Raw genomic sequence first — 21556 nt, 5'->3', positions numbered from 1 at the left:
GATAACGGCGTGGTGTTGTTGCAGGAAGTCCTGAAGGAGAATACTTTTGCTTTTTTGATAGAAATCAACACGTAATGAAATAAGACCCCATGGTTTGATGATTGATAGGTGTGTGGGCTGTCTTTCATTTTGAAACACAGAACAATGTTATGATAAACATACATACAGTGGGGCAAAAAAGTATTTAGTCAGCCACCAATTGTGCAAGTTATCCCACTTAAAAATATGAGACAGGCCTGTAATTTTCATCCTAGGTATACTTCAACTATGAGAGACAAAATGAGAAAAAGAAATCCTCCAAAAAGTCTCCAGATCTCAACCCCATAGAAAATCTTTGGAGGGAGATGAAAGTCCGTGTTGCCCAGCGACAACCCCAAAACATCACTGCTCTAGAGGAGATCTGCATGGAGGAATGGGCCAAAATACCAGCAACAGTGTGTGAAAACCTTGTGAAGACTTACAGAAAACGTTTGACCTCTGTCATTGCCAACACAGGGTATATAACAAAGTATTGAGATTAACTTTTGTTATTGACCAAATACTTATTTTCCACCATAATTTGCAAATAAAGTCTTTAAAAATCAGACAGTGATTTTCTGCATTTTTTTTTTCTCATTTTGTCTCTCATAGTTGAGGTATACCTAGGATGAAAATTACAGGCCTCTCATCTTTTTAAGTGGGAGAACTTGCACAATTGGTGGCTGACAAAATACTTTTTTTCCCCACTGTACATACTGTATGTTAAATGGATATATCCGCCTTCTTTCATTTATCTTTCCATTCCCACAACAATATACATAAAGAAAGGCATATTTTGGACATAGTTTGAATGGTGATTAATCATGATTAATTAATTTTTAAACTGTGATTAATCTGATTAAAAATTGTAATCGTTTGACAGCCCTGGTTCAGGTGGCATATTATAATCAGCCTTCAGGTACAACACATCAAATAAATGATGTATTTGATGACCTTCACCACGGCGTCTGTCATTAACACATCACAGACTGGATGTGGGATCTTACATCATCAAGGCCTGTCAAGAGAAGTTTCCAATGCAAAAGGCCTGTGGGATTATTCAATTCATTGTGGTGCAATGCAAAGCCCTGGTTTCCAGCAGAAAGCCGGATTCCCATTTAACCCGGGCTATTGCACACATGTTGGGCATGCAAATGGCCCTGCTTTGCCTGTGTGTAAATGACTGGGAGACACGCTGAGAGTGCAGGTACAGGCTTTGATTAATTTATTGACATAATATAAATCATATGCCTCCTAAATAATAGTAGTTAATCATTTTGGGTTAACAACTTCTATGATTCCTATGTCTGTATACATTATAAACATACTTATTGAAGTGTAGTTTTAAGGGCTGGACACACCAAGCTGACAACAAAGAACTGACACAAACGGACACCGACATCGCCTCGCGTCTCTGCGTCTTGGCCATGTGTCGCACTGCAAAGACTTCAGCCGACGGCCAAGAAGCATGTACGAACTGCGCATGCGTGAGTGGCAATAACTCTACTTACCAGCAGGCGGCGGTAGTGTGTATTCGTCATTCAAAAGAGGCAACAACCGGAAGACAGACTGTGGCCGTTTCTCAATCTCGAGGATACTGGCTTCCAAGCCAATATTTCAAGGATGCTACGTCATCGATTGCCGCCGAAGTACTGTTCCAATCTCCAGCATACTTGGAATTCCACCAAGTCCGCGTCCTTGGTTTGGGGGAAATTTCGAGGCTGCACATAGGTAGACTTCGCGTCCTTAAAATCCCCACAATGCTTTGCGCACGGACCAATTTCAAAAACCCTTGCGGAGAATGGCTGAACCGACGCAGCACACATTTAAATGTAAGAATGTAGTGGCGTAGAACATGTGTTGGTAAATATGTTACTTTGTTGCATTTGTTATCACCAAAAATGTGTTCCGTGAAAGTAAAGCAAGTTCATAATTAGATAGACATTGTGAGGTATTTATCTTCGGTACAGTTTATGTTGAAACCGTTAGAGAGAGTGGCACACTTGTTAGCCTGTTCCATTCTTCTTCGTTTTCCAAAGCCGTGGCTTGGAAGCATTCTTGCTTCATTTCTGAAGGAAGTGACTTGGAAGTACGCGACTACCAAGCCAGCATCCTCGAGATTGAGAAACGGCCTGTGTGATAACCGAGAGAAGAAGAACAGACTGCGTGATATAAACAAACAACAAATATAGTGTGCGTTCCATTTTCACTCTACAACGAGAAGCTCATGGGGCTTTCCCGAACCTGTCGGCCCGTCTACACTACAGGCATGAAAAAATCTTGAAGCTGGGCGTGTCTGAAGCTTGGCGATTTTTTGCGAGCAACCAATCACATGAATCTCCCGCCCCCGACATACAAAGCAATAGCAATGTTAAAACGAAGTAAACTGGATATAAACTCTCCAAACAGGCGAAAAAACTATCAGTTTCACCCACTGTCTCTGCCACCTCCCTCCATGCCTGGTTCCTCCGGTTTGTATCCCGGTAAATAGTTCCGGTTGTAAAGAACCGGGTGATTTGCTACCGTAATATCTCGTTTGGAATATGAGGAAATTAACTGCGGTCTGGCTCTCCCAGCTTGCACGCGGTTTGATTGGCTGCGCTTGCACTGGTGGGATTTGCATAAACGGGATTTGATTGGCTGATGCCAAGCATCGAGCCTCAAAAGTTGAACAACTTTTGATGCCGATAGATGCTCGTGATGCTTGCAAAGCCATGCCACGCTCCCCACAATGCAGTTCGGCGAAGATTCAAAATCTTCTACGTCACCCCATTCAAGTGAATGGGCGAAGCGTTGAAAGCATTTTTTGATGCCTGTAGTGTAGACGTACCGTGTGTCGAGAGCTGGAGTACAATGAAACCTCAGATTTGCCTTCTTAATAGTTTGTTTGGGTCCCTCACTTCCGTTTCGCTTCTCATGCACTGATTCGCTAGCTGAACAGCCAATCAGAGTGATTTCTTTTGCCGACAGCCTTTGGCGGACTGTGTCGACGCTCATCGTCGGCCTGACGCCAAAATCGGCTTGGTGTGTCCGGGGCTTTAAGGACAGTAAACATGCATTATGCTTCATTCTAAAGCATTTACTGCCTTATAAGGTCAAGTATCATTTCCTTATAGTATCTTTATTTTCAAGGATAAAGAATATTATTTATATAGTTCATTATAATGGTATTATAAATTAATCTCAGTGGTCGTGCGTTAGTGATATTCTTGTTTTTTTTATTTTACTTAAAGCAAACAATAACTACTTAGACCAACATCAATTCACATGATAGCGCATTGTGAAGAGAAAATGGTGAAGTATTGCAGGCCTTGACCATAAGTCCTGCAAATGCTGTGTAATGTGTTATGATAATAGTGATAAAGCATTATGAATGTTTATGAGTGCTTATAACTATGATTTGACACTGCTATAAGCAGATGTTCACAGAGTAACAGTATGTTGCTAATGAATTACAGACATGTGTGTAGTAGAAAGTGTTAACACTTTGTTTATTTACTTGTATTTATTAGTCGTGCTCCTGTAAAGTTCAACTAACCAAGTTCGAAGAAATGATCCAGAACTTGTACAAGTCAAAAAGAACTCACTCTAACTGTAACTAAGCTTGTTGGATGTTTCTACATTCTTCTCTCTAATATACCATCCAAGATATTAATACTAGCTATGATCACATGAAGAAAAAGCTGAGTAATAGCATTACTTTGTTTGACATAAGTGCTGACTAATGTTTCTTTACACCCTTAAAGCTTACATTGAAAGCTAGATTCCTGTAAATGATGAAGATAACAATCATACAGAAATAAAACAGACAGTGAACAGCAGAGGAGTACGGTAGCTGGCACACACACTCCACTGAACTATGACCAAGGTGTGTCGTGGAATAGATCAAGTCATTTCCTTGAGGAATTCCCTAAAGCTGTTATCTAAAGGTTAAATACAGACTGGTATAGGGACACAGACACAGAGATGGTGTGAGGTGCAGGCACCGACAGGCAGACCTGCTGTCGTCACACCTCAATGAAAGCCAGTTTAACAGCTTTGTTGTTTACAGTGTTTTCCAGGATGTTACAATGGGACAACGGGATGAATTGTTTAAAAGAAAAATAACACAGCTCCATCCTAACAACCCTGTAAGTCAGCAACAGTTGACTGAGTGTGTATTCATACAGTTGACCTTTAACCATAACGCACTTGGGGGCTGCTACTGTTTGATTTGGCACTCCAATAAAAAAAGAAAATGTTTGTATGTTTCCTTATAACAGTCCTATAACAGAGTTGTTAGGAACTTGGCTTGGAACCCAAGGGTGACGTTAAGTTTTCAAATGAATCCAGTACAAGTGTGAACTGGTTAGTCACAAGGTACCGGTTTGCTTCTTTGGCAAAGCGCCCTTAAGCAAGGCACCAACCTCCTAAATTAGATTCAAGATTCAAAGGCTTTATGGTGTACTGGCAATTAAAAACTTCAGCTCAAAGCTCTTCCAACAATGCAACAGAAATATGTATAAGAAATAAAAATAAAAATAAATAAAAAATAGTGCAAGAAGAAGCAGAGTAGAATAGAGTAGAATCAAAAAGTGTAGATTATGTTGCGAGACCAATGTGCAAGTAGTGCAGATGAACTGAAAAAAATACAATAAGCTACATTTAGCAGAATGATTGTAAGTGACTATGTAAATGCAGGATTCCATATAAATAGAATAAGATGAACAAGAACAGAATGTAAAATTAAATAGTGTACAGTTAAATAAAATAGTGTTTATTGTATTAATAACTATTAAGATAAATGGGGGTCTTTTGTAATCCTGACCCGCTATATTTTCAATAGATGGCCACTGCTACTCATGGGTTCAATGCCTTCACTATAATGATCTGTGTACATGTGTGACAAGAAAAAAGGAATGAATCCTGCACTTTCCTAACATCCCACATGATTGAAGTAAATCCATTGACTGTCCGTGAGACCAAAGAGTTCCTGTGTTAAACATCATTTGGATTCTTTCAGGGTCACCTCCAAGCAGCAGCCTGACATGACACAAAGATACACATAAAGTGCTTTCTTATTCCTATGCGCAGAAGTTTTCCAGTGGAAGAACAATTATAGTTTTATGACCACATGGTGGGCTAGCCAACGGACCTAAAGACACAGTGAGTGTATTGTGAGGGTCACGATGAGCTAGCGCAGCGTGGCTGATTGTAGATTCTCTCTCGCCGTCACTGTGTTCCCAGCCGCGACCAGTTCAGAGTCTGATGCTTGTTTCCATGACGTCAGCCCGCTGGCATGAGGCTACAGACCTGCCCGGTTTGCACAGGGGCACACCTCTCTCCCTTCTCTCCCTCTCTCCATGCATGCTTTGCTCTCCCTCTGTCTCACTACACACACATTAAGAGATATGATACCTTCAAGCCTGCTGCACAATGCAAACAGAATTCCTCAACAGTGCTGACCAAAAGTAAAAAAGACATGCCTCTACAAGCAAACACACACATACATATACATGAACATGTTCTATGCTCATTAAATCCAATAACCTCACTACAGGAAGGAATCACCTGACAGTCGGCATGTTTTGGCACGCCAGTGACTAATTATTATTAGTGAAAAGTTGACAAAAGGAGAGACTTGTAGAGGCCCATTCATGGTTGGTGTCAAAACAATCATAACAACTGCTAGAACTAGAAAAGAGGAATGTAGCAAAGGGGTTTCAAAGATCAAATGCAGATCTTACTTTAAGTTACTGTCTGTTTTGAGTACTTCTTAATGGCCGTTTTTCAGCTAATTCTTTGACATTTCTTAATCTTAAGTGCAGCTAAACTGGATTTTAAATTCAGGATTTTATTTCAGAGAGGCTGTAAAAGTCTAAATGGTTTCAGATTGCCGGACTAATCTTTGTGAGGTGGACTGGATTTTCATGCATAAAATGGGCACATGTTTTTGTAAATGTTTGATAATAATCAAATGTAAATATATGTGTGAATAGCAGGAGCATCAAGAAGCTACTTGCTTGGCAGGGCAGTAAGGGCATTTCACCTTTGAGAAATGCATGGCGTCTTAGTCTTATTTGTAGAGGTCTATCAGATGCAAAAGCACTCTTCTGTGTATGAACCCCTCAGTGAGAGGAGCTGTAAATGAATCAGCAGGTGGGGAAATATAATATGAATGAGAAAGAACATGTCTAGTGGAATTATTGCTAACATTGGGACAGTAGACTAACTTTCACTCTCTGATGCAGGCTTCTATGACGTTACTAATCGCTGGTTCTTGTATAATAGACATGGTTAATACGTTCTCTGGTCAGTAGCAGAGCGGATCTCCTAGCAACACCATCCCTCAGAAATAAAGTTGTGTTCACACCAGCCTTTTTCAGTCCAGGTGAACAGAGCTGGGGCTTGTTTGGGGTAGTAAATCCAAACTGGAACTCTGGTGTGGACCAAAGAGCGGCTCTGTGTTCCTCCTGAGAGGGTTGTTCTGGGACCGCTTTGAACTGACCTTTGGGCGGTTCATTTCTGGTGTTAACACCATTCGAACCAATCACAGGAAGCGTACCATGTTGGTAAAGCAAACCGGACCGGTTGGAAAAGCAATGTATCAACCTCACATTGGTCCGATTTAGAAACCGGACCTTTATGTGGGAACCCGCCCTAAGTCAACACCCACCAAGAGGCTCGGAGCTAAGACAACATTCCTTCAAATATGTCCAAAGGTTTTTTTTAGTCTTTCAAAATGATGCAGAATAGCTGTAGTAACATTTCAACTTGGTGGAACTTAATGTAAATACACTGTGTAGCTGCAGTGGTGGACAATGTACTAAGATCTTTATTATACTCAAGTATGAATTCAACAGCGTAGAAGTATCCATAAGTAAGGATTAAAACTATTATTTTAACTAAAGCATTGGCATCAACAAGTTTTATAGAGAAACAGTCAATATTCTGCACAAGGACATATTTCAGAAAATGTTTGATGCATTCATGTTTTGCATCATTTTAATTATGCAGCTGTTAAAAGCGCTTTTTCAGCTTATTTAATATACTGCAGGGTAGCTTTTGAATTTCACCCAAAAATTCATAACCTAACTTATACTTAATTATAAACGAGAAACTACTTGATAAAGAAATATCATATCAATAATCTGAATCTTCAAAGAAAACAATGCTATTGTATAAAAGTAGTGCCCGAAAAAGAGTACTTTTAACTCTGATTTGAGTAGAAGTCTAAAGTAACAGGAAATAGAAATACTTTAGTAAATTGAAGTGCGTCAAAAGTGCACTTCAGCACAGTACATGACTGAATGTGCTTTGCTATTGCCCGCTACTTTGTCACTTTACTGGTTAGTGATTCCTAAATATTGGTTTGGGCCTCAGCAGTACAGGAAGTATTACAGAAGCAGGATCATGTAAGACCCCTGATTGGTTGCCTGTAAATCCTACTGTACACAAACTATAGGCTCCATTTACTTTTTGTAGTCAAAGAAATGTAAAGTCACGAGACACGCCACAGTATGTTTCAGCAATTAGTAACATAAGTGCTGTTGGTTTTAGTTGACACAAAAAGGCATTTAGTGAAACTTATTGGTCTGATAATAACCATTCAAACTAAATATGTATTCAGAATTGACTTCCTAGTTATTAGTATGAATCACATTTATTCAATATGGGGTGTATTGAATTCATAAGAGAAAAATCCATGACTGCCACATGAGGCAATCCATCACAGACAAATCATTTGACTGCAGATCCCAAACGCCTCGTGAGTAGTTCAAAGGATTTGACATGTACTACACTAACACGTATTGTTGCAGGTTTTAAACAGCCTCATACATAACCAGAATACTATCCCTTTAGGCTAGCAGTATACATAATTAGATCCTGCAAAATTATTCAAATATTTTACCAAAAGCACACATACTTGTATATGCTTGAGGCTAAATAGAATGAAGACATTCTGTGTGTTCAGGGTGAGTCTGGAATATTTCTCAACCAATAACCCGGGCTTCCTGGGAATAGTAAATACGATTGTGAATTTTTCCAAGCAGCGTTGGAGGTGTTGTTGTATTTGGTTTACATACTGCTCTGAACTAACCACTTTTCCAGCTAGTTCCCACTCAGGTCACTAAGTCTAAACAGAATCGGTCAAAGAATCAGCTCCTTGGGAGAATTAAGTGAACAACATATGTACATTTGTATGTGTCATTTGAAAACAAGTAGGATCATTAAGAGCTAACAAGAACACAAAAAGGATTTACACCGCTCAATATGTTTTTCACTTCTGTGGGGAGCTTTGGCATTTAGATCTATAAAGTATGTATACATTTGCAAAAACATTATATAACTTCACAACATAATTGTCATGCAAGCTTCTCAAGTTAGAGAAAATTGTTTCCAGTTCATGAAGATCATTTTACCTTTTAGGTTAATTAAATGTGATTTGCATGGGTACTGCTGCTACTACTACTACTCCAAGGTAAAATATTGTAATACCTTTGCCCCAAATGGAGGGAAGAACTGTGTGCCTTTATTGGAGATGCCAAGAAAGAACCCACAAACTTGGCAGCGTATACCACATATGGATAAAACATTTTTAAAGTAACCCCATAATCCCTGTTTGACTATGCCCTTCATAGAGTCTTGACTTTTAACGTTTTACTTTCACTTTTAAAGACTCCCGTTTAAGGATGTTCGAATAATAGAACAAATGTGTCTGGGTCACATGCAGGATACTTCTTCACAATAAAGCTGCAACTGGAAACTAATGTTAGTTATACTACTTCCTGGTCTTGAGTGAAAACACGCATCCTAACAACACGTTGACCTCTTCCCAATGCCTTGTTTCTCACTTGCAGTGGTGTAAAGTAAAAGTACATTTACTCAAGTACTAAACTTAAGTACAATTTTGAGGTACATGGACTTTACTTAAGTATTTCAATTGTTTAGCAAATGTGTACTTCTACCCCACAACAATTCAGAGGTAAATGGTGTACTTTTACTCCACTACATACATTTGATACCTTTAGTTACTTTACAGATGTGGATTAATGATGTGAAATATAATCAACTCTTAAATCCGAAGTCATTCAAACTAGCTGCACCTTCACAAGCTTTGAGAACACTTTAATGATCGATCAATATAAAACATATCATATATATTATGCTGAAATGGTCGTGTATAAAAAAACTACACATAGCATTCACTTTTACACCTTTGTAATTGAATACAACATTTAAGATGGCACAGGCACAATCATGCTATTGAGATTATATTACACTTAGTACTGGCTGGCTAAGTAAGGCAAACTAGTTTCCTGTTGATGTTGTATAGTTTAGCTTGCTAACATTAGCATTGATTCACACTAGGAGCTACTTTATGTTCATAATATTTGAATAGTCATTGGCAACTCTGCGTAACACAGTATTGTGTTCACCCAACATTGCACAAAAGGGGGGGATGCTAGCTAAAATTAGCTTTCTCTCTTTAATTTGGCACTAATGCCTAATTTCTGGTCTCACTGATTAAGCAAAAAAGGCTACTTTGATCTGCATTACCACCAGTATCGGAAATAAATGTCCCTCCCCTTGTGGAATCATGGTATTCCTATTAGGGGCACTCATTTATTTGTTTTGTTAAGGGGAATTTTGAACAAATATTTAAACAACAAAACAAACAGGATTATTTAAATACATACTGTATTTCTTAGTCATGAATACATTCAAGCTAACAAACAGAGGGTCACTGGTTTGATGCTAGAAGCAAACAAGTAGAAGTGTCCTTGAGCGAGATTCTTAACCCCAAATTGGTCATGCAGGCATGTCTACAGTATTAAAGTGTGTGTAAGTCGCTTTGGACACAAGTAATGTAATGTGGTATACAAATGAGCCATCTGGAAGTGGCAATTAACACAGAATGTATTTTAGATGCTGAATGTACAACTACAAAAAAAGGATTGGTTATCATAGTTAAACTGTGTTACTCCTGTATCTGTCTGTCACGTTCAGACAGCAGTTGAGAGTTGTAGCTGCATCACTTCCCTTACCCCAGTGGAAAGAGTTGTGGTTAGTCAGGGGTTCCTATGTAGATCAAACAGTCAGATATGAAACATGACTGAGCTCTAGCTTTTGCTTTTCTGAAAAAGACCCAATGCAATAACTGGGGTGAACATGAGGTGAAAAGATCCCTGCGATAAGTCTCCAATAATTCATTTTGAACTCTCCCAAACTGAATTATAAAAAGGTATAAGTAAACATACATACATTTTTATGAAAGGGACTTGGAAGCTTTTGCTCAAAATACTGCAGAAATATATTGACATGTTCTCTGTGCAGGAAAGATGTTTCAGCTTAGTTTAAAAATCTCCAACTGAAGATCATGTGGACTAGCCTGAGGGGTTTGTGGTCACAGTCTCTTGACAACAATATAGAAACAAGTGTCAGGCTGGGGCCAATACTACATCCACTTTGAAAAACATATACAAATAAGGAAATGAGTAGGTCGCAAGTCTAATAACATTTGGTGCAATGGTAAAAGCTGGAGTGTGGTTAAAGTACATAAAGCTGTGTACTTTTGGCCTACAGTATGTTACTGTAAAGGAAGAAAATTGAGTTTTCCATTGCAGCAGCAGTAAACTGGCCATGTGGAATATCACAAAATCAGAAGGTGAGCTGCCAGTAAGTCAGTTTAAAAGACTCCATGCAGTAATATGCAACTTGTTGCACTAACATGATTGCATATGTTAGCTGGGAACTGTATCACGTACCTGGTAAAACTCCCTCAGCCATGTTTTCTGTAGATTTTCCGGCTGCAAAGAGAAAAGAACAACAGAATTTAGTGACATTGTTTGGAGTATATTCTTGCAACATCATTGACATTTAACGGACAAATGTTCTCCTAAAAACACGTGTTGTTTTTTTTTAAGAGGCCCTGTTATCATTGTTGGGCTTTTTCTTCTAGTGTAGTGTTTTCTTTAGGTTTTTGTGCAGGTCTGCAAAGGCAAAAATCCTTGCATTCCCTCCAGAGCGAGTATCTCTCCGACACACTGCCCCCCCCCCCTCGCCTCCATTGGCCCCTTTAGTTTACTTCCGAGGCAAAGTAACCTCACTACGTAAAACACGTGCTTCTATTAGCAAGCGCTGCAACACATTGTACATGATAAGCTAAGGACCTGGACATCTCCAAGCGGTTGACCAATCACAACAGAGCCAGCCAGTTAACCAATCAGAGCAGACTGGGCTCTAGTTTCAGACAGAGGGTGAAAAGAGGTGCTGCAGCACAGGCAGTATGAGAAAAAGAAAGAGCATTTTGATCATTAAAGCATGGAGACCTGTCACAGGAGAGACACCAAATACAAATATGAAGCTGAAAATGAGCATAATATCGGCCCTTTAATCAACAAAATATTGGTGCGTGGGAATGGGAAAAATGTATACAACTGCCATTGTAAGTATCTAGGGGGGTATGTAATCACGTGAATGCATGATTGGCCTTGGCGGAGTTCTGCTAGTTGAGTGCCATTGTAGTTTTCTTTGCATATACTGACGGTATTACTGTAATACTACAGCATATTCTTCTCAGGGTCACGACACACGTATAATATTCTACAAGGCATCGTCAATCCTCTTGCCATTTCTCTTTCTCTCACGTTCTTCTGCTCTGTCTGTATCCCATCTCTTTCTGCCTCCTACACTTAAAAAGGTTTTTCCCAGACCTGGACTCAATTTGGTTTGTGCACTGGAAACAGGGACAGGATCCTGGGCAGTATACCATTTAAGGAGAGATCTCCCTATGTCGATAATTAGGTCTGATGAACAGCACTGCAGAGTGTGTGTGAGTGTGTGAAATGGAGAGTGAGTCCTAAGAAAAATAGTCTATATTAAGAATACACAAGGGATCTGCTGGCTAACAAAGCCCTAATATATTACAGGAGTATCCTTGAATGGCATCACGGCACACCTCATTGCCTTTCTGATTATGTGTTGTGCTGTAAGCACCGACCCAAAAGCTGGGGAGAAACCTCAGGAATAGTACACTTTACATCGGCACATCAGACAAGCTGCATTCATTTGTGTATAGGAAGCATAAACCTCAAGACTGAGCAACTAAATCCGAAGACAGACAACCCCTGCAAATCCAGTTTTTTACTCCAACCAAGATGCAAGTTAACAGAAAGTTGCGCTGTGTTTATATTTAGTGCGATGCCTGCTGAAAGGGCCAAAAAAGGAAAAAAGCTCAGCTTGGAAGAGATTCTTGAGCAAAGCTAACTTCAGATAAAGCTGTTCATTTACTGGTTTGTGTCTCTCGAGGTCTGATTATAAAACAAATAAAAACTTAGATAATTAGGAGACAAGTAAAGGCTTTAGCTTAGAATCTTTTTATCTCACTATATGATGTTAGTGCCTTTCACACCAGCTGATCCAAACTGAAATGGATTTTGTCCGATCAGTCGTCACGCTCAATTATATTCATAAAAAGGTCAAATATTGAGATACGCACGTCCCAATCCTAACTAAAGAAATAATGTTGAGATATTTCCTCTTAAATTAGTAATTATCTAACACCAAGTGTGGCAACACAATTGTTACTGAGCCGATGGCCACGTGACGTAAGCCCTTACATTTCCAGTATTACAAACTGTGTGTTTGTGGAAACGTTCCTGGGTATTCCCGACACTGTTTGGATCTCTGGGAATTGATATCCAAAAACCTTCCCAGCAAACACTGCGTCATGCAACAGGTGTTGCCAAAGAGAACACAACAGTTGACATTGTTATTTTGAGTGTAATCCCCCCCTATTCATGCATCATCAAGGTAGGAATAATGTCAGAAAAAGAGCTTCTGAACTCTCCACAGATATACAAACACATTCATTAATGCGTTCAACATCTTGTCCCTGATAAACCTTGATATTACCAGGGGCACCTACGTGCGTGTGTGTGCGTGCGTGCGTGGGTGCGTGCGTGCGTGCGTGCGTGCGTGCGTGCGTGCGTGCGTGCGTGCGTGCGTGTTTGTGTGTGTGTCAGATCAGACAGAGCATAGGGCTATATAAGGACGTAAGCACTGGACCTTGTCATTAGTCACATGGATGGAGGGAAGAGAAAAAGAGGGTGAGACAGAGACAAGCAGCCAGGGTATCACAAAGGTTGCCCAAGAGTTGCCACCTGACCATCCTACAACTGTAAATGCTCAAATACACTCATACGTTTACATTGACTGATCGTTGTTACGGTTTGGTGTGTGCATGTTGTGGTTGTAGTTCATCATTGAGCGTGTGGTTGGGCAACAAAGCCACATTTAGAGAACTCACAGCTCCATAGTTTCTTGTGTTGCTTTAAAAACTAGACTCCACCACTTTTCACTTAAAAAAACATAAAAACATCAATCTGTAAATAGTGTGTCTATTTCTTGCACATTGAATGTAAATAATATCCTAATTTTAAATGATGTTAACTGTAAATTGGCCCTACATAGTGTATATTTGACGGATTGTTTTCAGATATCTTTTTTTTAGTTGTGTTTTATCTTATTTATGTTGAGATGCTTATATTTTATGTTTGTTCATATTCCACTCTTTTTTATTTTCACATGATGTGCAATGTTGTTTGCATGCTGCTGAAGCATGCAAAGGGAGGGCCAACATTTCCCAAATTGGGGTCACGTAAGTAAATCTTATCTTATTTAAAATATATTTCTGCGACTTGAGTTTGACCTATCCACAGAAGAGTGGGAGCCCAGTGCCAGAACCGAAATTAATTTAATCTTTGAAAATCTCCCTTCAAGTGCACAAGTGAAGGAACTCAGCCGACACCAACTTGACGGAGGAGTTCCAGTGGAAGTGAGGCAGTAAAACAATACTGTTGACAGTTTTACAAAACACGTTTCTGAGTGTCTCATCTGGGGAATACATGTCCTAGATTGACTCCACGTGGAACCGAGAACAGCAGCTTTCTAGAGGGTCCAGATTTAGTCTGACCGATCTCTGAGGTGATGGTTCTGGAAACACATGGTGACCCTAGGAGGCTCAATGGTGAATCAGCGGACCCTCGGAGGCCAGGGCCCCTGAGAGAAAGTCTAATAGCAGGAAGAAAGGGAGGGCCAACCAAGTCTATCTCTGTAGCCGTGGCACTTTGCCAACTGACCTCAGCTTATCAAAAGTTAATTTGCAGTTCATTAGAAAGTGGGGCTACTCTGACAGAAAGGTAAAAATAAATCCTCCCCAGCCTCTCCTACACACACACCTCCTCTTCCTCCTTTGGCAATTTCACTCACTCAGTTTTCTCCACCTCCTCTCTTCTCCTTTCCCATGCCTTCGTTAATGGCCCACTTTTGAGACAGCGTGGGGAACTAAAGGCCCAGACACACCGGGCCGATTTAGGCCGTCGATAGATGTCTGGCCACCAATGAGCGTTGTGTCGCCCTACGTGTCTTTTCGGCCGTGCCGACACCTTTTTGGCAGAAAACGAATAAATCACTCCGATTGGCTGTTCAGCTAGCGAATCAGTGCATGAGAAGCAAAACGGAAGTGAGGGACCCAAACAAACGATTAAGAAGGCACACACAGACGGCTATTCTTATTCATCTCAGCTGGACGCAAGAGTTTATTTTTCATCATAGCGATCTGGAATGAAGAAACCGAACACCAACGCACACGCTATTTGTTTATATCACGCAGTCTGCTCTTCTTCTCTCGGTTATCACGCAGTCTGTCTTCCGGTTGTTGCCTCTTTTGAATGACGAATACACACTACCGCCGCCTGCTGGTAAGGAGAGTTACTGCCACTCCCGCATGCGCAGTTCGTACGTGCTACTTGGCTGAAGTCTTTGCAGTGTGTTCCAGTCCATCAGGACTTTGGTGTCAGTTTGGTGTGTCTGGGCCAAGAGACTCTGCCTGGTTCTTTATTAGAAATTAGGGGTGTAACAGTTCACAAACATTTCGTTATGTACCTCGGTTTTTAGGTCACGGTTCGGTTCGGGACGTTTTCGGTACAGCAGAAAAGATTATCACAAAACAAACTTTTTTTTCATTTTTAATTATTATTATTAAAGTGTGAATAATGTATTCACTCAAATAAATACTAAATATAATAAAATAAATATTAAGGTGCAGCATTTCGATGAACTGAAATAATCTGTATTTGAACTGTACTGTACTAGTACCTAAGCAGCCAGTTTGACATTATGACTTGCTTGTCATTGTATTTTCATGTTTTTTTAAAGAAAATTAACTTGTCCACATTGCTTGCCGAAAGGGCAGATCTGCTGGCACTAACAATGTCTCCTGCTGTGGAGAACAACCTCTCGCTAGGGACAGAGGTAGCAGATACAGCCAGGTAGCACTTTGCTAACATGAAAACATAAGGATATTTGACGTTTGTAATAGCTTTGGCTCGGTCTAAACTTTTTACGAGTGGTGGAGGCTTAAATGCTAGCGGGAGTTGGGTTTGCACTTCAGTCTTTTTTCTTTTGGTAACGGTGATATTCACGTTCGGGTGATGCCTTTTCAAATGAGTGTGCAAGTTTGATGTATTGCCAGCCGCGTAACCAATTGTAGTTGAACAATGCCGACAAACAGCTTTGGTTCGGTCCACCTGTCTTTGTCCGTCATCCTTGTACGTAACTGCGAAACCAAAATGTTCCCAAACCGGAGACTTCAATGATGCTGGAGGATTTTCGAGCTCAACTTTATCTGCGTTCGCCATTTCGACAGTTCCTCAAATTACTGACTACATTTGAACGCATCCCTGCTCTCATAGTATGCCTCTCGTCCAATGAAATGACTTGCTCGCTCTATGACACGATGAACCCAATGTGAGCAAATTACTCTGAATGCTGCGACGCAGCACCTGAGATTACTTCCAAAAAGTTGTTCACGTTCTCAATTTCTTACGTTTAACGTTATATTCGTTCGGTACACCCCTATTAGAAATGTATTTAAAATACCAGTCCTTAACAAAATCTGGATCTTGTATGTTTCTAAGGCATTTAAGCAAAGCATCATATAACAAAATAGATGGAATCATAAAAAACATGCCTATACAGATGTAGCGATTCATTTCAGACAGTTTGAAACGCGAGGGCCGTGATTGGTACGTGATCTGCCCTCGCTCAAGGGAAAACCTCCAGCTTGACTTGAGACCGCCCCCGTGATAGATAAATGTAATTATAATGAAGCCAGCTGCAATGGATCATTGATCCACCAGGGGGTGCAGTGGGGTTCCACACTGGAGCTCATGTGAAATAAAGTGAGATACAGTATGCTGGATGTACAGCAGAACTTTGTTAAGATCCATATGTCATGGATATCATACTACTGTGCTAAATAAGAGACATGTAATCATTTACAAAACATCACCATGTTGTTATTTAACAAAATAATTTTGTTATTCGAAAAAAACGAACGGGAGGAAATGCAGCCCGGCTCTCGATTTTTAATCCTGATTTAATCACCATCTTCACCACGATCATTTATATTTATGTTCGCCAAATTGACATGAAATCACTGACACATATGAATATACTGTATTCAACTTCATTAAAACGTTATTAACGTGCCTAAACTCAGTAATTCACCAAAAATATGTATATTTTAATGGAGTTTCGTCGGTCGATCAGGATCCCAAAGTGTAGCGGAGGGATCCTCATCTGGATGAAGGGTGTTATTTTCTCCATAAAGAACAAGTCGCTGCAAATTATCCCGCTTATTACATGGCCACATTCTCAACAAAGTAACGACATAACTCCCAATATTAATTGAAATGCTTTTATGGATTTAGAAAATGTTTTTATTGATTTAAAAAATAGTTGTATGTATTGATTTAAATTGACATGCATCCGCTAAGAAAAATAGTCCGTTGTTACAGTTTTTTAAACAGTCTGAATGAAACGGTAGCTCTCAGCTGTGTATTTACACAACTAATGGCCCATCAACCACAGCTCTCTCCCCCCCTCCCCCCCTGATCTTTCTTCTCCAGCAGCTAAATTAACAGTAGGTTACTCTGAGTGACCATAGACTGTATGTGAAAAGCTTACAGTTAGTGACGTAACAACAACATAAAAGCTGGTGGGTTGAAAGCAATACGGGAGGTAAAAATAACTACAATAATTGTGACTTATTTATTGTGGCTTTTATGTTTTTAGGTATCAAATTGTATGTCATTCAGGCTTATAGTTCAGCCTTCTCTAAAAGCCTTCAACAATGACAATATTCATTGTAATTTAATAAATCCTTCCAACACACATTGTAAAAAATAGCCTACTGTAAGTTAAGAAATCATTTCAATATGTACATCTTCTGATGTAACAACAATAACATTATAAATAGTAACATAGCTGAACATGGTATTGCACATTAAGCTTTGAGTGTTACTGACCTGAGATGTTTTTATTACATGAATTAAGGTGACTGAGGCTTTTTAACATACAGGGATGCAAACTCATCAGGTATGAAAAAGGTGACAAGGATCCGAGCCCCCGGCTCCCCAACCCCACGGAATGACAGAGGATTTTAGCAGTCAGAACAACTAAAGCAGCAGTGTTAATAATAACAGAAAGGCCAAAGAGTCACATAATAGAAATATATAAAAGCATTTATTTTAAATTGTGGAGCAGTCAGTTTATAATTTTGGCAGCACTGTTGAGCATTTTGAAAATGTATTTTCATGCCTCTGTGCAAGGCTTAGTCTTTTTCTCTTTATAGCCACATGGTGTAAAGTAACTAAGTTCATAAACTCAACAAGTACTATACTTGGGCACAATTTTGAGATACTTGTACTTTATTTAAGTATTTCAATGTTTTGCTACTTTGTTCTTCTACTCCACTACAGTTCAGAGGTACATGGTGTACTTTGACTCCACTACATGTATTTAATACCTTTAGTTACTTCACAGATCTGGATTAATTAAGTTAAATATAATCAAGTGTTAAATCAGACTTTAGTTCCACCTGGAGTAAATCCCCAAGCTACCCTGCAGTATACAAAGTCATTCAAACTAGCTGCACCTTTAGCAGCTTTGAGAACACTTTCATGATCAATCATTATAAAACATATCATATCTATTATACTGAAAAGGACCAATCTGCACAATGACTACTTTTACTGTCGCTACTTTCACTATATTTTGATGATAATACTTTTCTACTTTTACTTGAGGAACATTTTGAATGCAGGACTTTTACTGTAACAGAGTATTCCTACACTCTGGGACTATTACTTTTAGTCAAGTACAAGATCTGAGTACTTCTACTTTTACTCAAGTACAAGACCTGAGTACTTCTACTTTTACTCTAGTACAAGATCTGTGTGCTTCTACTTTTACTCAAGTACAAGACCTGAGTGCTTCTACTTTTACTCAAGTACAAGATTTGAGTACTTCTACTTTTACTCTAGTACAAGATCTGTGTGCTTCTACTTTTACTCAAGTACAAGATCTGAGTACTTCTACTTTTACTCAAGTACAAGACCTGAGTACTTCTACTTTTACTCAAGTACAAGATCTGAGTACTTCTACTTTTACTCAAGTACAATATATATACTTATACCACCTCTGTTTATAGCCTATGAAAAAAACTATTAGAAATAGAAGGCTAAAGCTAACGTTAGCAGATAGTGACAATGTATGCTAGCTATCTAGCTTAACGATTCCTTAAATAATATTGCCACAGAAAAACTTTTCCGTTCACATCCCGCTCTGCCGCTCCGACAGGGAGCTCTGCTCTGAACACCTGAACAGCCCGTTCTAACAGCTGTTCACCAGCGGTCCAGTCTGTGCCACAGTGACTCCGGACGCACAGTTAATATTAACGAACGCACCCGTAGGTAATGTAGCTGCTGAAGCTAGACCATCATCTCGGAGCAGCAGAGCCTTATTATACATCCATGAGCAGAGCCGAAGGCAGGAAGACTCGAGCACACAGCTCGTACTTCATTATAATATATAAAAAAAGAACACCATGCGTGTCATGATGGCACATAACAGCTCACGGCCGCAGATTACTCCGGGTCCCAGCCCCCCCCATACCCCAAAAATATTTGTATTGCAGATCTACATGAATCACACAAACGACTTATTTTGGATTCAAAACGGCGAATTTCGCCGAAAGGTGACAAGTTTGCATCACTGAACATAGACAGAGCACAACTGAAACATAACATCTGAAACGATGTAACAACATAATACACTTGTGGGGATGCTTGGGATGTGAGGAGTGAGGGACACGGCTTAGAACGGGCCTGTCGCCTGGCAGGACAGGAGAGTGTGTGCACCAGTCTGCCTTGATCTATGAATTCATGTCCGTGACACTCACTGCTGCCCACAGCTGTTTTATAGAAGGAAATTCCTTCACTTCATGAAAGTGTTTTAACCACACACACCTCTACACACACATGACGGGTGTTATTTTCCCCATAAGGAACAAGTCGCTGCAAATTATCCCGCTTATTACACGGCCAAATTCTCAACAAAGTAACGACATGACTCCCAATATTAATTGAAATGCTTTTATGGATTTAGAAAATGTCTTTTATTGATTTAAAAAATAGTTGTATGTATTGATTTAAAAAATAGTTGTATGTATTGATTTAAAAAATAGGTTGTATGTATTGATTTAAATTGACATGCATCCGCTAAGAAAAATAGTCCGTTGTTACAGTTTTTTTCAAACAGTCTGAATGAAACGGCAGCTCTCAGCTGTGTATTTACACAACTAATGGCCCATCAATCACAGCTCTCTCCCCCCCTCCCCCCTTGATCTTTCTTCTCCAGCAGCTAAATTAACGGTAGGTTACTCTGAGTGACAAGCTTACAGTTAGACACAACACTGTCATTGCAAGTGACCCTCAGTTAGTTGACTTTTATGTTCAACTGCTAAATTCGTTACTGATAAAAAAGGGCTTCTACTGTACCTAATTACCTTAACACTAGAACCGCCAGAGGTTTTTGTATAGGCCTACCTAAACCTGTCAAATCCCGCTATTAGAATGCAATTTTTAACAACATAGGGTGCTACATAACACACTTTCAGGAAAAGTCAGGGACTGGGAGACTTTAATATTTTATTGAAAAAAAGTTACATTGCACACACACAACACACATCACACAAATTGACCCGATTGGCGGTTCTAGTATTAAATAAACTCACTAATTAATGAAACCAGTTCAATACGCATTATTCTTATTCTTATCATTCTTTATGAGCGCAGAAATAGTCTTAAAATCAGATCTGTTTTTTAAATGAAATCTGACGGCAGGCAGTTAGCTCTGATCACCTATGACAAATGCGCCGCACCTAATCGCTGGCCATTCAGCCACAGACACTGTTCGAAATGGGGGGGAGCTAGGAGGAGCTTGGCTCCCCCAAAGAGGGAGGGAGCTCCCCTGAAGGCCGACTTTGAGATAAATAGGGGGAGCCCAAAACAATCGTGCATATTTGTGTCACACAGATTAGAAATGTTGAGTTTCTGTAAATAACAGTTCTTGAAATAAATAATAGTTATTGTTCATTACAGTTTCTGAATATTTGTTTTATATTTGTGAATATGTCTGGGTGTTGCCATCTGTATGTGGCGGCGCTGCATTCTTACTTACGTTGCTATGATTATGGCGGTGATGCCGGCGCGGTATTTGAAATGTTCATATTGATATTTTTTTAACTCTGGCTGTGTAATAAAAAAATATGGCAAAACGAAAACAGCCAAGCGTCACAGCTTTTGGATTCACAAGCAAAGAAGCGAAGGAGTCTAAAAATGATAACGTGAACGGAAAACAACTTTTAGTTGGCCGGCTGTAAGCGGCGTAAGGGTCGAGTTTGACAGCTCCACACCGAGGGAGAGGCCTGCCGATGCGGAGCCTGAAGAGGCTTCAACAACGGCCACATCCGCCGGCATAGTGACACCGTCTGTATTAGTAGAAGAGTGTTTTTATAGCAATTGATCGCATCCGCGCTGCTGCGCCAGTCAACAGAGCGTGCGTGTGACATATTTAGTAGCAGGATGTGCTCTGAAAAATAGGGCTCCCCGAAAGCAAATGGGTAATTCGAAAACTGACAGAGCTCCCTCTATACAAATCAAACTGTAGAAGGTGTGAAAGCACCTATTGTTTTAAATAATGGTCGGAATGTGACCTGTGAGCCTTCTGAATTACCGTGGGACAGCACATTCTAAACTAAAATGTTCAATCAATAAAGTAACATCTTATCTTATCTTAATAATATCTTCATATTAATAATAATAATAAATCATACAGTATGTGTCCGAAAGGGAGCAGGAGGAAGCAAACACAAAAATATACTGCATATTAAAGCAAACGATTGTAAAGGTTAAAGTATGAGCATAACAAATAAAGAAGTGTAATGTAAACATTTACATTATAATTATGATTATTTAATATATAAAGACTATATATTATTGAATTACAAGATTAGATATACTTTAGTTGATCTAAAATATTGATGTGTTCAAATGCTCTTCAAAACACAACTGAAAGTCCATGAAACTTGTCTTTCTGTATTTGTGAATGAAGCGCCATCTCCTGGTTAAAACCTGAAATTGAAAATCTG

At 39.6% G+C, this 21556-nt stretch overlaps 1 protein-coding gene across 2 annotated transcripts in view; it reads right to left on the bottom strand.

The window, feature by feature from the left end:
* Nucleotides 1–21556, bottom strand: part of inpp5a (inositol polyphosphate-5-phosphatase A) — a 215933-nt gene that overhangs the window by 144034 nt on the left and 50343 nt on the right. For both annotated transcript variants that reach the window (XM_079690298.1, XM_079690297.1), the window contains exon 2: nucleotides 10767–10808. In XM_079690298.1, the coding sequence (XP_079546424.1) occupies nucleotides 10767–10808 (42 nt within the window). The remainder of the gene's footprint in view (nucleotides 1–10766; nucleotides 10809–21556) is intronic.

The sequence above is a fragment of the Notothenia rossii genome, assembly GCF_949606895.1.
Source record: "Notothenia rossii genome assembly, chromosome: 6".
Classification (NCBI taxonomy): Eukaryota; Metazoa; Chordata; class Actinopteri; order Perciformes; family Nototheniidae; genus Notothenia; species Notothenia rossii.
Note: the sequence above shows the minus strand (reverse complement) of the source record. Positions and strands in the feature narration are given on the sequence as shown.